We start from the raw sequence: 17,124 nt of genomic DNA, 5'->3' as shown, positions 1-17,124 counted from the left end.
ATGTCTTGGATAACAAATATTTTAATTAAAACCTGACCAGTAATATAAGATCACGCGCCATATTGCGGAATTTCGATGGAACTAAATTTTTCATATGAAACTGAACCATCACCGTCCCGTATACATGAGAATAACAGCGCCCTCTTGACAATGATCATATATTTCTGGTCGATCTTTAATTGATTCACGGAATCGAATCAACAGTTTTGATGCAGAATTATGGCAGCACTGGCCATTCTGGCCTTCAAACTTCAAATCAAAATCAGATTTTGCTATGGATGGGGTGCGGTGTTGTTTATTATTTATGGACTGTAATTGTTGTTTTTATTAGAAAATCTTATAATAAAAACGTTTTTATTCTAATGAAAACGGTGTCATACGACTACCCAGATGGAATTAGAACATATCCTAGGCATCCAGATTTTATTTCTAGGCGGCATCACTGCCGGATATCGTAAGTTTTGCACGTTACATAGTAATCTATTATCTAAAGTACTTTGTAATTTTCTACAGACATTAATACAGAACTTTATTAGCGGACGTATAAAAAAGATATTACTAATTGTTCGTAATAACAATAAAAATTGAGGTTATTGTAAAGAAAGCTACACCACTATCTTATAATAGCTATTTATGATACAAGTGAAATTCGCAACGAGTGGTGATAAATTAAAACACGACCGAAGGGGGTGTTTTAAATCGACACTAGTTGCGAATTACCTATTCGCACGTGTATCGTACAACGTTTTACAGTACATATATGGCTCTTTAAAGTTTCGACATGTGCACGGAAAGTGCTCATTCCCGCACGGGTGCGGGAAAGTAGCACCATATGTACTGTAAAATATATTTATCAAATCTGTGTGTGTGGAATGAATTCCTAGAAATTAGAAATATACATTCTTGTCTAGAGATTCTTCACATTACTCCCTCAGAGTTATCTCAAAGTCTAATGAAGTAACATAACCCTAAGAATAATAACAATGCAAGTTATTGCTGGCGAAGAGGTCACAAAGTCCATTATTTAAGTAGGCAACCATACGTAGATTTTTAAACTTTGAACTCTATTTTGTATGCAACAAGGTCCATTTAAAAATCAAAACTGTAAGCTGTTTTTTAAACAAGGAATTCACTGTTTAGATTTTTAAACAGGACTCCATTGTTTAGGTTTAAGTGGGCCTCAGTAGTTTGTGGGAATCCAAGAGGCGAGCTTTGGATAAAAGTATTTGATTTTTGTTTTAAATTAACAAGTTTATTTTATTTCAGATTCATTAAACATGGACATCCCGACTATACAGAAATATGTGATGTTATTAGGTGAGTATTTTTTGACTTTGATGCTAGTTTACAGGATATTTTTAATAACTTATATGCACTTTAATATAAATAAAATAATTGACTAAGTCCCACAGTAAGCTCAATAAGGCTATAATATAGGTTATATATATAGGATATATCTTTACATTATAACTATTTATGTTAGTAATTCCACACAGTGGAGTTTAGTGATAAACAAATATTGTATTTATTTTAATAATTTTTACATTGATGTGGTTCAGCGAAGCTGCAACATTTTTATAGTGGAATAACTGAAAGGATAGGACCGACATATAATAAAATTTAAATTTAAATTACTGTAGAAAAAATAGATTTAAAAAAAATCATAATCATCTATCCCTACATCACTTCTGCATGGGCTCAAAACAAAATCGTGTTGGTTTCCCTTTCTATATCTATTGTATTTCCTCTCGACATAATTTATAAAGGTTTTATTTTTATTCTTGTAAAATTGGTATTTCTTGTATTTGAATTAATTTTGTTATTTAGAATATTTCCATATAAAATTAAGCTACATGGGTATTAGCAAGTATTAGTTTTAAACATTAATGTTTTTTTTTTTTTTTATATCTAACACATTATTTTTGTGTAAATGGGAAAAATTTAGAAAATACTCGTCTCTAATAACAAGAACATAATTGCATTGGGGCTAGTAGAAGATTCCATTAGGAATTTTCATATTATTAACACATTTAATGAATAATGCCTTTGTCAGTATAATCATCATTGAAAAAGTATAGATAGGACAGTTAGGATCTATAGAATTGGATAGTTAGGTGGCAGTATGGTTCAATTTTTATCGCCCGTCACTACCCCTGTCACTTTCGCACTTACAAATTTGTTAGAATGTGACAGGTGATGAAAATGAATTGGCTCGGATATCACCTACCTATGAATTGGGTTCAGCGAAGCTGCATCATTTTGTAGTGAAATAACTAAAGCTTAAGCTGAGCCCAGTCCTTGTTGTCATATATACTTATTGTGTATGGTATTTTTATATATTTTTTAACTATTTTTTTTTGTGTGGTATAAAATGGTTATTTTTATATCATCTCCTGTGGGGGGCGCTGTTGCAATTTAGTATAAGATAATAAGTGGTGTGGAGACCTGCAAACTTGACAATTTGGGCCAAAAAGTAAATAGACCTCTGATATAAACAATATATTTGCAGCCCGCTTCACTGCTTGCCTACTATCCAGCCAATTCCTCGAGCTGCTGATCCAGGCAATCTACACTGCCTTTCAAACCAGGCGACTCCCTGAGTTCCGTTGGAGAGACAAGTACAAGAACACCGTTTATGCCTTCGGAGTGTCAACGGCTGTACTTGCGGTGAACAGTCAATTGGTACTGGAGTTGGATGTGGTCTTGATAATGATAGCTTGCTCTGTTGCCAGATATATTGAAGCGGTAAGTTTTTTGCGTATAATATAAAACTATATGAAAGTAAACTAGGGTGTGTTCTGGGCAATAGTATTCTAGTTTTCTATCACAAAACGAGTTCCAAAACCGGGAATTAACCGGTTCTTGCCGTAGAAATTCCCGAGTGCATTCCTAACTTAAAAAATAGTATTTAATACAATCGTTGCCTAAGTAAGGTACGAGATTGAAAAGCTTGTGTAGCAAAATTGCTATAGGTAAAAAACTTAAGTCACCTGTTGTATGTAGTTGTGACGTGTTCGAATAGACAATACATGTTTAAAAGACACACACAAACAAAACAAATGTCTGCAGAGACCACGGATTTCGACTAGCTACGATCCTGACACATACCTCTTTCGCTTCCTTCACTTTCATGACATTCCTCATACACGCTCGTCGGTTTATTAGGGTGCTCTTGACCTGGCCTTTCTTCAGGATTTCCCCGATTTCTCACTATAAAACCTATATAATTCATGAAAATTGGTAAAGTATCTCGGCAGACAAAAATGTAGACTAAACGCGCGACTCTCACCCCGCGGCGGCACGTGATTGGTCAATTTTTTTTATAGGTGACTACAGCGTATCGAAATGAATCTTAAAGTTGAGTCGGAGCCCCTACATGATAAGTACGCAATTATAGCTTGGTATACGATATCTTACTTCAACCATTACAGTCGACGAGTAGAAAATAGTTATTTACGATACAAGTGCAGAAAATAGGAAATTCGCAACGAGTGGTGATAAATTAAAACACGACCGAACGGAGTGTTTTAAATCGACACGAGTTGCGAATTACCTATTCTCACGTGTATCGTACAACGTTTTACAGTACATATGACTCTTTAAAGTTTCGACATATGCACGGAAAGCGCACATTCCCGCACACGTGCGGGAATGTAGCACCATATGTACTGTAAAAAATATTTTGAATTAATCTATTTTTTTATAGATTTTATTTAAACAGAAAAAAAATTAAAAAATTGATAAATGTACTGTCTGCTTAATGTATGTGTAATTTTCCTATTCCTATAATTAATTCGTGCACTACCTGTTCTAAAAACTTACTGTTCTTTATATCCTGCTACCCTAAGGTTGTCTGGAAGAGATCGCTTACACCGATAAGACCGCCTGTTGCTACCTTTAAGGGCGTTTGGAACCCACCCCACGGACCAAGGGTCTCGACGCCAAATGGTACGAAATTGTATTCGGCCCGCAGACCCCCTATATTTAAGCTTATTTTTAACTCACAAACTATGGATTGCAGCGTCCGATATAAATGTTTTTAATTTTATTTTTTTATATTGGATTTATGTTTGTTAGAATCGTTCCAAATAACAGTCATTTGTAAAATTAAGGTAAGGTAAAAGTACTAGTCGCCGTGTGCCTGCTACACTGCCACATCTCAAAAACCCGTTTTTTCGAGAAATCGCGTCTCAAAGTTGTGAGAGTATAGTTCAGGGTGTTTAATAGGATCTTACTCCTTTAGTTTTAGGTCTATGAATTTAAAATTTAGCTTTTTTTATTCGGAATGATATAACCCTCCTTATGACCACGCCACTTTTTAAAAGAAAATGTATATTTTTAAGACACAAGGCCCGAAAGATAGGTATTTAGAGTTGTGGCCGTATTGCGGAAACGTTTTTTAAAGATTTTGGGATGCGGCCAAATTTAAACACAAAAATATTGGATAAAGGTTACCATGCAAATATAAATAAAAACACCAAAATATAACTATATCCCTTTATTTTATCAACTTTGATAGGAACAAGATCACTGTACGCGATAATATGTGTAACTAGCTTATAAACAGCAACATTATACCATGGCATTACCAAATAATATTAATTGTTTAAAAGGTTTTTTATAAAATTTGAACAAATAAAACTTTGTAACTACTTTTTTAAAACTTTCAAAATAATAAAAAGTATTTAGAATACCTACTATATTATAAAATAAGAAATCAAAACACAATACTGTTCCTTGCTAATTTGTGAAATCAACATCTTTAAGAACATTGCAGGCAATTTATTTATTATAATGTATTCAGTAAGTTAATTCTTACAAGTAGATGACTTCTTATAAGTAATCAGTTCAATAACGAATATCACAATGTATTTCAACTAAGCACTAATAAAAAAAGCGTTGTTATAGAAAATATTTTGTTTTCGTTACTTTAGTAGAATCAACGTATGTAATAATCAGTCTTCTTTAAGTAGACTTACAAAATACAAAGGTAGGTAGTAAATTGCTGTATATTTTCCTTTAAAAGGCCAATACACATGAATAACACTTAACTACTGGACACTAAACTTAATCATAGGTAATCAGTTCAAGAAATAACGAATATCACAATGTATCACAACTTAGCACTAATAAAAAAAGCGTTGTTATACAAAATATTTTTTCTTCGTTACTTTAGTAGAATCAACGTATGTAATAATCAGTCTGTAATAGTTCATCAATGCATTGTGTATATTGCGAGTGACTTTCGGAAAAATTAAAATCGCTTATAGTTGGTGGTGAATCTTGTAGGGCTCGAGCAGCGTCCAATAATAGTCTTCCACGTCCTTTGAACATGTCTTTCATTAGGTCATAATCAAGACCGGAAAAACTTCTGTTTTCTAGTGAATCCTTCGCTTTTGACAAAGGTGTCACACGAGAGAGACTGTCCGAGGTGGCATTACGTGTGTTAGCAGATCTACTCGTAGTCCTCGAAATTTTAGATCTAAAACAAGCAAGCATATAAAACATAGCTATATCTAGCTTCTATCATTCTTCATAAAAGCATTTTAATTGAAATAAATTGAATAGCTAGGACACACACCGAAAAAAACATTAAACACAGTCATTACCACGAAAATGCCTTTACCATTATCAAATAAGTAAATAGTAAATGTAAACATATCAAAGTAACGACTTTCCAAGTGATTTAATTTTTGGCGCCAAAGTCCCCAAAATAAAAGCAGTTATTATAATATTTAACAAAATTCCAATATTATGACACCATCCCGAATACAACCATCCCGAACACAGAATGTATAAATTTTTTGTGTCAATAAATAAAAAAAAAATATATTTCTTCAGACGGGTAAATATATTAATTAGGCTCACGACCCTCACTGATGAGCCATATTGAACCGCACTTGTAAGAAAACAAAGTTGAGATTTGCTTAATCATTTTGTTGCGTTGTGGTAGTTTCGGTAGCGAGCTGGTAATTTTGTAATAATAAGTGTAATACTTACTGCTTTGACACAACCAATTGCCGTTTGTTTCTTTTATATTTATAGTGATTCATCGTAATTATCACTAAACTAATTCTTATTTTCTAGGACGCAACTCAAAAGCTTCATTTATAACGTGTGCTATATAGCCACAACTCAAAAGGGCCGTCAGGTTCACGTGCGAACGCCGCGGAAGCAGGCAAGTGGCTGTATTGCAGGGAATCTTCTGACAATTTATGGTCAAATCCATAAGGCCACTTGTGAGAAAAAGGCTCTTAAATACCTTTTCTGCTATGGCTCTCGAAATAAGGTCGTAAATTGAACAATTTTGAATACGAATCTGCAATAATCCAGAAAATTAAAAATTTTGAATTGTGGCCGTATAGCAGGCACACGGCGTAGTGCTCGACGCTGCACTAGTTACCGACATAGGCACTTTATGTCATAGAAATATAGGTTAAATTTGAACAACGAAGATTTTTCTGTATTCAAACTTAATCCTTGTCACTTTGACATAAAGTGCCCATGTCGAGTACTAGTGCAGCGTCGAGCACTAGTACTTTTACCTTATTCTAGTTCTTGTTAAATTTAACCATGGCGGGAGCGGTTTCATGCTAAATGCGCCATAATGTCGTGATTTATGTGTTGAAACTTATTAGAATTTAGAAACTGCCTTGTGTCGCCGTCGTAAACCGCCGGTGGCCTATATCTTAACCGAAGGCTACAAAAAAAACGATTAGCATATTCGTCATAGTGAGCGTGCGTGAACTGTACGAGGCCAATTTATATCGACGCGAAGTTTAAATATTAAGTTTCATTTCCGATTTAGGCCAGACAGCTTTTTTTACAATGTCAGTTTTTTTTGACGACCGGCCTGACCCTGCCTGAAGCCGATGGTCCTGGGTTCGAATCCCGGTAAGGGCATTTATTTGTGTACTGAGTAAGTATTTGGCCCTGCCCACTAAACCCACTCCGGCGTTTCACCCTCTTTGCCGTTCGTGAGGGTGCACTGGTATCGATGACATTCCACCGCGGCGCGCACGACTTTATGGCCCATATATTAGGGTAGTGTATACATATTTTTGGCACTTTGTCCGTATCGATATTTTCAGACGTGACCGTACATACAGCAACGGATAAGCAAACAAAAAAGACAAGCCCAATAGGGGAAATAGGATGTACGACAATTGTTGTTGTAAATAGAGGTGTAGTGTTAAAGAAAACTTTGTAGTGACGTAAATTTACTGCCATCTTTCGACACATAATTAAAAATTAATCCTTTTAGAACGCCATTTGAGTTTGATTCTTTCACTGATATGTGTTTAATTTGTTAAACATCAAAAATTGGCGCCATTTTACCGGGCACTACCTAAAGGTTATGGCGCCAGCGCTATGCTGCTATACCTGTAGTTTTTTTTTTTTTTTAATGGTCGAGGAGGCAAACTATCAGACGGATCACCTGATGGTAAGCGATTACCGCCGCCCATGGACACCGGCAACACCAGAGGGGTTTTGCGTGCGTGCCGTTGATCTATTACCATCGTTTAGTACCCATAGTACAAGCTTTTCTTAGGTTGTTAATACGGATAGATTGATCTGTGTAAGATTTTCTCCAAAAGATTTATTTTATTTCAGAAACGACGTTCCGCAACGATAACTTATGGAGAAGGGATGGCGTGCAGCTTCTCCGAGGGTTACCTGTATCAAGTGATTCCCAGCGACGGAGCCAGGTTAGTACTCAATTCAGTTCCTAGTCTTTTCAATGCTACCCCTTACCCGTAACTCATAAGTAACTACTTAAATCAGTACTACATTTATTACTAATGTAATAATATTTAAAGCATCGTTTGGGTTGGCAAGGTGCATTTTACGCCTTTGGTGTTGCAGGCGTCCATACTACTGGCCTTAGCGTCTATTTCAGACGATCTATGATGCAATGTCTAGAGACATTACATCGCCTGGGACGGAGTTAAGGAAAACGCAGGGATGCCCAGCACCTGTCGTGGCCTGTAGGTGTGAGGGTGGCCTCTCGACCTCACTGGCCGGACCCACAGGAAAGGCAAGCCAATACGTGTTGCCAGGTTGGCTGCAGGAGTCTACCGCAGATTTCAGGTTGGACCCTACTCACGCCTAACGGGGACTCCGTCCCGGGTTTGATTTTGGAGTTTTCCTTCTCCTAGATAAGTTGCAACCCAATGCTTAGAGGCTTATCTCCCCTGTGACGAAGGGTTAGATGACGGCTTCCTTCGTGAACTTAGTCGCCTCTTACGACACCCTCGTTCTTTTAGGGTCCATAGGATATGGGTAACCATCAGATGACACATGTCAAAATATTCGTTCTATGATGTGATCTCATAGGCTACATTTTGAACCGACGTTGAAAGAGGGGAAGTTTTAAAAAAACCACAATCACGCTTAACATGTTTTTTCTTATGCCTCCAGTTTTATTTGATTTTACTTGTATACATTTACAGTTCTACAGAAATATATGGTAATAAAATGAAACCTTAATTAAAGATATACAGCTAATTAACATTTATACTTCAACTAAAAAGATCTGAGCTGTAGCTACATTTATTTAGTTATGTCAAATGCGCGTTGCCGACCTCTGAACTTGATTTTTTTTCTGTTCTTTTAGATTCTACGGTCTAGAAGAACAAATCCGCGAAGCTGAAGCCGACCATGGAGTCTTCTTCCCAGTTCGGAGACTCTTCATAGTGGTGACCAAGTCTCTCTTCTGTCCGCCAAACTTGGAGCATTTCAACAAACGGGACCCGATGCAGCCAAGCTTGGAAGCCTGCAGGGTCAGTGACGTTGAAGTCAATAATAAAAAAATATATCAAAAAAATGTATTCCTTTCACGGAAAAGCAATAGGGTTGTTTCCGTCTACAAATCTTAGGGCAGAATTGTATCCCAATAAATTCTTTTGGATTATAAGAACATGTTAAACTACTTTTAGGGGACCTGTAATGACCATATTTTTGTAAATATTGAATTTAAAATATCTTTTGGCACACGTCACGTGACCAAACTCGAAACGTCTTTGAAGATTCTGATGACGTCACAACTCTCGGATTGACACTGTTGACAGTTAGGCGATAAACAAAAAATGACAAATGTCAGTTGACAGTTCGTATCTTCTACGTGTGTATGTAGTTATGTGTCAAACCGTAAACTGTGACGTCACACAATTTTCAAAGAGCGTTTTGGGCGCGAAAGCATTTGTCAAAATATATTTTGTTAATTTAACATATTTTAAGCCGTTTTTAGTATAAAAGTTGAATTTTAGGGCAACTTTTAGTTAATATAGAACGTAATACAAGCGTTTCAAAAAATTGGAAACAACCCTATTGGTAAATATCAAATGATTCAAGTAACTCAAGGGTTCGAACGTGTTTTAAAAAAGAAACAATAACAATGTGACCAGGTCAATAGTCTACATAGTGAAATTGCCTCGCGGGGCAGTTGCCTCGCGAAGCGCCCGTTTCAATTGGTTCTATATCGTCCTGCTTCATTTCCGATTGAGCTGAAATTTTTCATACATTTGTAAATCGGATGCCAATGCAATATTATTATAATAATAAGAAAAAATAAATAAAATAAAAACGAATAAAAAATATCTATCCACAAAACTTATGCTTATTATGAGCACACTCGAGTATGCAGCATCCATCCTAGCGCATCGTCTTATCTGCCTCATACACCGCTGGTTCTGTATGGTGTGCAGTTGGTAACGTAAAGATATGTTCCGAGCGTTTAGTAATAAGTATCTTGTAATGCATTTCTACCCACTATGAATTTAATAACATGTTTTTTGTGTACACTGTATGCTTAGACTTAGTTTTAACATGTGAATTTTCTCATGTAAGTGAATTATATAATTCTTTATGAGAATAAAGTTCTTTAAACCTTATGATCACATGGAGCTGATCTGATGATGGACGCAGGTGTCCATGGGAACTCTGTTATGAAACAACGCAAACTAACTGTGTTCGGGATTGTTAAAATTGTCTCGATGAGTATTAGTTGCCTGTGGAAAGAAAACTACAGTCAGCGATAAAAGCTTGTACTAAAACTACAATATTTTGGCAATAACTTATTTTATAATATTTTACTTATTTTAATGCAGATATTTTCAGGATTAAAAAGTGGCAACGGGATAGATTTTTTTTACGATATGGTTCGTTGGAGGATTAAAGTATTTTGATGAAAATTTATTATGTTTGCAGAGTCTGTCCGACGTGCAAAAAGATGTCGCTGGAGTGCGGGACCGCATTTATAGAAATACTACATACAAGGTATGGAATTGTATTGTTTTTTTTTTGTTATATTGGGATAATCGTACATAAATCGACCTAGTACCATAATAAGCTAAATACTTATAATTTTCTAGTGCATGGTGTGAAATTATTTTAAGTACAGGCACTCTATTTCCGCGCGAAGTGCGTTGCGTCTTCGCGTTGCGGAGTTTTAAGGTTAATTATGTAATTTTTTTTAATAATAAATCAGTATTGTGACATGCATTGATTATATTGCGGTATTGATTAAATCGTAGCAATGGTTTTGAGTTTGACAACGATTGTTTGTTGGTTATTAGTTACATTACATTCTTGGAAAAAGGCAAATCGACCGTTGTCCAGTGTACCTGTTCAGTCAAGGTCTTAACTGGAAGAAATCCCTTAAAGGGATAAGATCGGCTTTGTACTGCCTATCCTGTGCCATATTTATGTTTTGTGTGTTTCCCCCCTTTCTCCCACATCTGAGATAGTTCGGGGCACCCCTCCAGCCCTTCAGGCCGAGGGGATATGTGAGTCCTGCGCAGGCAGCACATCACAATTTCCTAATAAAATGCAATACTTGCAATTTCTTCCTAAAAAAAAATCCTAATAGTTAAAACATGAAAATGATACTTTTAAAAGATTCGCCGCCACCCCGACGAGCCCAGGCCCGTGCACGTGGTCGCAGAATGCGCGACGCCTCTCCACACACTTTGGAAGGTGCTCCAGCGGCGCACGGTCTACCAACGTGAGTATTTATAGTGTTCCTCAGTAGGAGAATCCACACAGGACGAGGCCTCAGAGGATGGACGCAGCATTCACGCGGCACTGGATCTCGTAGACTTTGGGTTTCCTGCCGTGATGCACACGAAGAAGCAATATAGATTTTAAGTAGAACGGTATTAATACTTGCAAATATTGATACCAGAAATCACATCAAGCTAAAGGCATGGGCCATAGGTTAAATCTGTTTAGGCATGGGTCGACCGAGGCAAATCGACACGCAGCCGCGTTGCCTCGTTTGAGACACTACACAGACCGAGCTGCTTCGCGCGGCAATTTCCTCGCGAGACCAGTCAGTCTGTGAAGACCCGCCTAATGAAACCACCTGCCATGTCGAATGTGTCATGTGTGACTAAATTATGTAATATTAATAATGCCTATTTATGCCTGTATGATTCTATATTAATTATGAAAATAAAATTTGACTTATATCTTTTAATTGTGTGCACATGGACATTCTTGTATATAGGCATGGACTTTTTATTAGTAAAAGTGTAATTTCATATAAGTAGGCATATTTTTCATATTCTTGCTTAGAAAATTATATTGTTTGAATGCTGTTTGCGGACAGCTGAATAAGGAGGACAACAACAAATGTGAACATCTATAACTGTACCAGTTTTAAGCAAATAAATGAGTTTAAGATTTATATCACATGATATAAGTATAAATTTCAAGATTTCTAAACTCACTCAGGTTTTTTAATTGAAAATTTAATTAAACGATTGGACGAAAATTTTGTTAAATACTAATTTAATTGACTGATGAGATTGACAATATGATTGCTCGTGTGAAAAAGGTTTATAATTAAAATTAACGATATTTCGTATAGTCGAGTGCAAAAATATAGGTGTGTGGTGTGCACATCTTACTCAAAAGTATGTCCCATAGCTCTTATGTCGGCGAATGATATATCATTCCTTAGTACTCTAAGGGACATATTTTTGATATAACATCTACACTACACAAGCGGCTATAAAAATATTATAAAGAGTGACTGATCTGAACCCCTACCGTGAAAAACGAAAATCGAAATATCTTTAACAGCCTCGCCGTCGCTCGAATATGCATGACCGATAGAGAGGCAGATAATTTCGTAAGTAACGAAATTTCGAATTTAATTTTTCGCGGTAGGTCCTCTGAGTGGCAATTGAACTGTTTTATATAAAGGGGGTATAAAACACTTGTTGTAATATGGCAGGTCTAGCGATAGCGGACGGCGATGAGATAACCGCGGAGTTCTGCGCCACACTGCCGGCCATCGTCGCCAACAGCCCCGAGTTGCGCGGCAAGGTCGACCTCGTCTACTACGACGGTCAGTTTGTACTACTAAAATAAAAATACTTGAATACTAAGTATCCCAGACAAACAGATACTGTGGTATCTCCGCCTGGGGCATGTCTAGCGAACGGTTAAGCGATAACCGCGGAATTCTGCGCTACAGTACCCACTATCGTTGCCAACAGCCCCGAGTTGCGGGCGGTGTTAGACACAACTATCCTCCTAAGTCTCGATGTCCTTTTAAAAGGACAAATTCGGTTCACTAATGTTTAACCAAAACAATGTTGGCAAATTTTCATTTTACAAAAAACGTTTCACCAAAGTATTATTTGGCAAATATGTTATTCCGCAAATGTATCATTTTACAAAAAGTCACTTGACAAATAATCATTTAGTAAATAATACATTATTACAATATGTCAAAATATAAAGTATCAATTTTATATTTTTCATGTCACCTAGTAATATGTTTAGCAAATTTATACATTCACCAAACTTTGAGGGAATAATTCTGCATGGTTGCAATTTTCATTTGGGCCAGATTATTTTGAGGTAAGTTACTTAGTTGCAAGACAAGCAAGCAATCGTTGCTTACATTTTTCGCGTTGTTAAAAAAAAAATAACCTCGAAGCCTAAGGCGGGAGCAAAGCTCCCGCCTTAGGCTTCTAACCTAACCTATCCGAGTCGGATTGCCCCGACAGGTCTGGCTCGCTTACAATTTATTAGTACAGAATAACTAATAAAATTTCATTTCATAACAGATCTTTTTGACAAATGATTATTTAACAACAAAGTTAACAAATAAATCTATCATTGGTCAAAAAATGTTTGCTATAATGTATTATTTGACATGTGTTTCTGTCAGAAATTTAAATTTTATTAGTTAATTATTTGGTAATAAGAATAATTTGTCAAAAATATTGTTGTAAAAAAATGATTTGCTAAAATATAATTTTGCCAGTAGTTGGTTGCCAAGTGTCAATTTGCTAAACATCTTTTGGCCAAACGACAGGACACCGACAAATTCAAATCGATTGTTCAAAACGTCATACTTACTGGCGCTATGACAACTGCCACAAGTGATTACTATGTACGCTAAGTACGCATTGCCGCTCGAAATCAAAAACTTAATTGCACTCTGTTAATTAAAAAAATCCTTTTGAATTACTTTCATAGCATGTCATTGAAACCTATGCCTTGTTTCGATTTGCGATTATATCAAAAATACACGCTGTATAAGGAATTCAGTAATTAAGATTTAGATTCAGTAATCCATTGTTCCTGCGAGGGTTTTTGTATCCTCGCAATTTGGAAACATTCCGATGGCACATAATGTGACATACCCGCATTAATTTAGATAAACATAATAGATATATACAGAGAAACCTACAACTGTACAAATACTAAACTAATATAAAAACTAGCTTAACTCTAAAATAAGCCATTGAGGTATTGTGCCAAAGATGCTGGCGGCATTTCCTCGTTGTATCGCAATATTGATACGTTGTGCGAGGAAGCCAGCGAGGAAGCCTCTTCGGTCACCAGTTAGTTAAATAAATAATATTTTGATTGTTTTCTAATTTCAGACACGAATCCCGAGGAAAACTTGGCTGAAGTTCTACTGGCGAAGATTCGAGAAATCGAACCGAATTACGAACATATTATCAGGAACAAATAACCACTCTGAGTTTAATAATACTATCACGAAAATCGCAAAATGACACGTTATCATGGCTGGCTAGAAATGTAAGTCTAAGTTAATTCTGGATTCAGTAACCAAGTGTGACAGTGCCACTACAATCGTAATGCTTTGTATTGTAGTGTGAACCGAAATAAATCATAACAATGGAAAAAATTACCAAGACCTCCTGTGTCCAGAGCCGCAATTGAACCAGCGCCCTCTGTTTACGCGACATATGCTTAGACCGTATGGGATTTAGGTTTCTAGTTTAAATAGTAGGTAAGTATGTACAGTAAGCTGCAGAGGTAACTGACCCACCTGCAAACAAGTTGATCTATGCAAGGGGGAGTCAGTTATCTCTGCAGCTTACTGTACTCACAAATATCGGAACACGACATCGTCAAGGCAAATGCATGTTCAGATATTTTCAAACATTACATTATACTTTGTATCTTTAGGTATTTCAATTAAACAAACAATTTGTATATATTTTTTGATTAACCAACCAAATCCAAAACCGCCTGGATCCGTCTCTGAACGACCTGACTTTAACCTACATTATTTGATCATGTAATATTTTCATCTACCCTCAACTGCCTTAAGGAGCTATTTGAGGGTAGATTTAGTTTACTTTTATTTAAATACCTAAAGATACAGAGTGTAGTTAAGTTGCTACTTTTACAGTCACGTCACCATCAAAAATATCTTTACTATAAAGCTGCCAGTCGACCATTCGTGAAATATATAGCAATTAGTAATAGTTGTTAGTTTTGATAAGGAATCGTACTGAAAATTTCCGTGCCAATGATAATAATAGGTACATGTAAGTACATTTTAATCTATAACAGCCCGGTGGCTTATAAAAAGGCCTTATTTCACTGTATTTTGAATCTTTACTTTTTTAACATTTAGCAAGTTTTAATTTCTGGTGGTTAAGTTTTTTTTATAATTGATTTGGGAATCCAGTTCCAAATCAAATGATTATATTTTTTGACATTTCCAGTAGGTGCTCGGTAATCCGGCACCCAATTTTTCCTCCTTTGCCGGATTAGTGAATTTGTATAGGAAACCCGGCTCTGTAAGCATTCGGCTGTCTAAACTGCCGGATTAATGAGCTGGACATCTAAGTCGCTAACTGCCGGATTGACGAGCGCCTACTGTATTATTAAAAATTATATTACTCGATAATTATATGACAAATGATTATTACTAGATTAGTGTTTAAGTATAAGTATGTTATGTTAACAATGTTTGTACTGTAGATTGGTATTTAAATCCGATCTCAGTTTTGTAGTACAACATAAGTATCGTACACTATATTTTTGGAGCAATTTTATTTATAGTTATAAAGTAAGATCATTAATGGCTTTGGCTGGTCGAAGTATTTGACAGGTGGCGCCAGCATAGGTTTTACGAATGTCATACGACTGTTGTCACCTAGAACCTAAAACCTAATTATGTAACTGTACAGCTAGTGACGTTTAAGTTTGTGACTCCCCCTCGTCACAACATGTCAAATTTACTTGATCCCCTCCCTACCCATAAACGTGTGACGTATTTAATGGATGACCCCTTAAATGAGGCCTCGATATTAGAAAACAAACACTAGAATTTTGCACTATTCGTATGAACAGTCACATAAGCCATTAATTAAGCCATTAAGAACATAGAACAAAACTAGCGACAAGTAAAACCCATGCTGGCGCCATCTATCAGAACCTTACACAGCTGCCAGCTAAGTTGACTTGTTTATTTAATCGTATGGCATACATATCGTAAAAATAGAGACAATATAATTAATTAAATGTCTACACATAGACCAGTCAGCCACTTCATGGCTTCGTCGCTCAGGGTGATCAGGTCTTCGGGAGGGCCGGCGACATAACGCGTTATAGGGCAGTCTTGAATTATGTGCTGGATGGTTTGGGCTTCCGCACCGCAGCTGCAGGCTTGACTTGTGATACTTGACAGTGTGACATGTTGTAAGTGCCTTGACATATTTTCATATAAATTTGACGTTCTACGCTAAAAGTGTGGGATGTACTTTGTCATAGCAATACGTTGAAGTTAGACGCAGATATATCAACCGTGTCTAACGTATAGTTGCATCTTGGATGCGCCCGTTTCCAGTTACAAAATTTAGTAAGGGTGTGTGAAGCGCTTTAGCTTGGACCAACTCTAGGAATTATTTGGCATGGACACACACCATCAACAAGTTTAAGGCCTGTGCACACAGAAAGAGTTGCCTCGTGGGGAAATTGCCGCGCGAAGCAGACGTGCCTCGCCGCGAGGCAATGCGGCCGATAACATGAGACGGTGAAAAAGCGCCAGTGTTCAAGCTGTAGGGCGCAATTTCACTGGGTCGATTATCAGCGCCAGGCTTTTAGCACACGTTATCGACACAAATGAGGCAGTGTAAACACGCCTTAGAGTAGGAATGTTGCTACTTATGTTTTTTTTTTTTTTCAAAGAATATATTAAGATTGAAAGTAGTTTTGCGGATCAAATCCGGCTAGTCTTTAAGATTTAATTGCATTCGAAATTCGAATTGAAAATTGTTAATATTTGTGTTTATTTTTTATTTTTACTTATTAAAATTCTATGCTCGTTGCAATCTAGCGGTACGAATTTTGGTGTAATCAAGTACCTACGATTTGACTAATTATTATGGCAGGTGAGATTTTAATGATGTTACTTGCTACTACTACTTAAGATTACTAAAGCATTTATTGATTACATTTGATAAATAATTTTCAACAAAACGCGTTTTATTTACCCTATCAAATGGCCATTAGGTATCATAAAATTATAAAACAGAGTAAAGGATCAAAAAAGATTCGACGGTTTAAATATGAATTAGTAAAATTTTCCTGTGTCCAGAGGTTCAGAGGCCCTACCGTGAAAACAAAAATCGAAATTTTTTCTGCCCCTTTTCCCGAAAATTTAGATAACGAAACTTCGATATTCGATTTTCGCCTCTTTCTTCCTAGCGTTGTCCCGGCATATTGCCACGGCTCATAGGAGCCTGGGGTCCGCTTGACTACTAATCCCAAGATTTGGCGTAGGCACTAGTTTTTAGTTTTTGCCATCTGACCTTCCAACCCAGAGGGTAAAATTAGGCC

The 17,124-nt window shown here is 36.5% G+C and overlaps 1 protein-coding gene across 1 annotated transcript; it reads left to right on the top strand.

The window, feature by feature from the left end:
• Positions 1-155: 155 nt before the first annotated feature.
• Positions 156-16,764, top strand: LOC133526663 (stimulator of interferon genes protein-like). Its single transcript, XM_061863356.1, has 9 exons — positions 156-454; positions 1,267-1,317; positions 2,510-2,745; positions 7,615-7,709; positions 8,618-8,783; positions 10,210-10,278; positions 10,900-11,005; positions 12,242-12,355; positions 13,908-16,764. Exons 1-9 carry the CDS (start codon positions 391-393, stop codon positions 13,997-13,999), a joined length of 993 nt encoding a protein of 330 aa, XP_061719340.1. The 5' UTR covers positions 156-390; the 3' UTR covers positions 14,000-16,764.
• Positions 16,765-17,124: the final 360 nt, after the last annotated feature.

Source organism: Cydia pomonella, chromosome 16 (genome assembly GCF_033807575.1).
Source record: "Cydia pomonella isolate Wapato2018A chromosome 16, ilCydPomo1, whole genome shotgun sequence".
In the NCBI taxonomy this organism is placed as follows: Eukaryota; Metazoa; Arthropoda; class Insecta; order Lepidoptera; family Tortricidae; genus Cydia; species Cydia pomonella.
Note: the sequence above shows the minus strand (reverse complement) of the source record. Positions and strands in the feature narration are given on the sequence as shown.

Coding starts and splice junctions, on each gene's coding strand:
- LOC133526663 (XM_061863356.1), top strand. CDS start 391: ATGGAATTAGAACATATCCTAGGCATCCAGATTTTATTTCTAGGCGGC. Junction 7,710..8,617: donor ATTCCCAGCGACGGAGCCAG/GTTAGTACTCAA, acceptor CTGTTCTTTTAG/ATTCTACGGTCTAGAAGAAC. Junction 11,006..12,241: donor GCGGCGCACGGTCTACCAAC/GTGAGTATTTAT, acceptor GTAATATGGCAG/GTCTAGCGATAGCGGACGGC.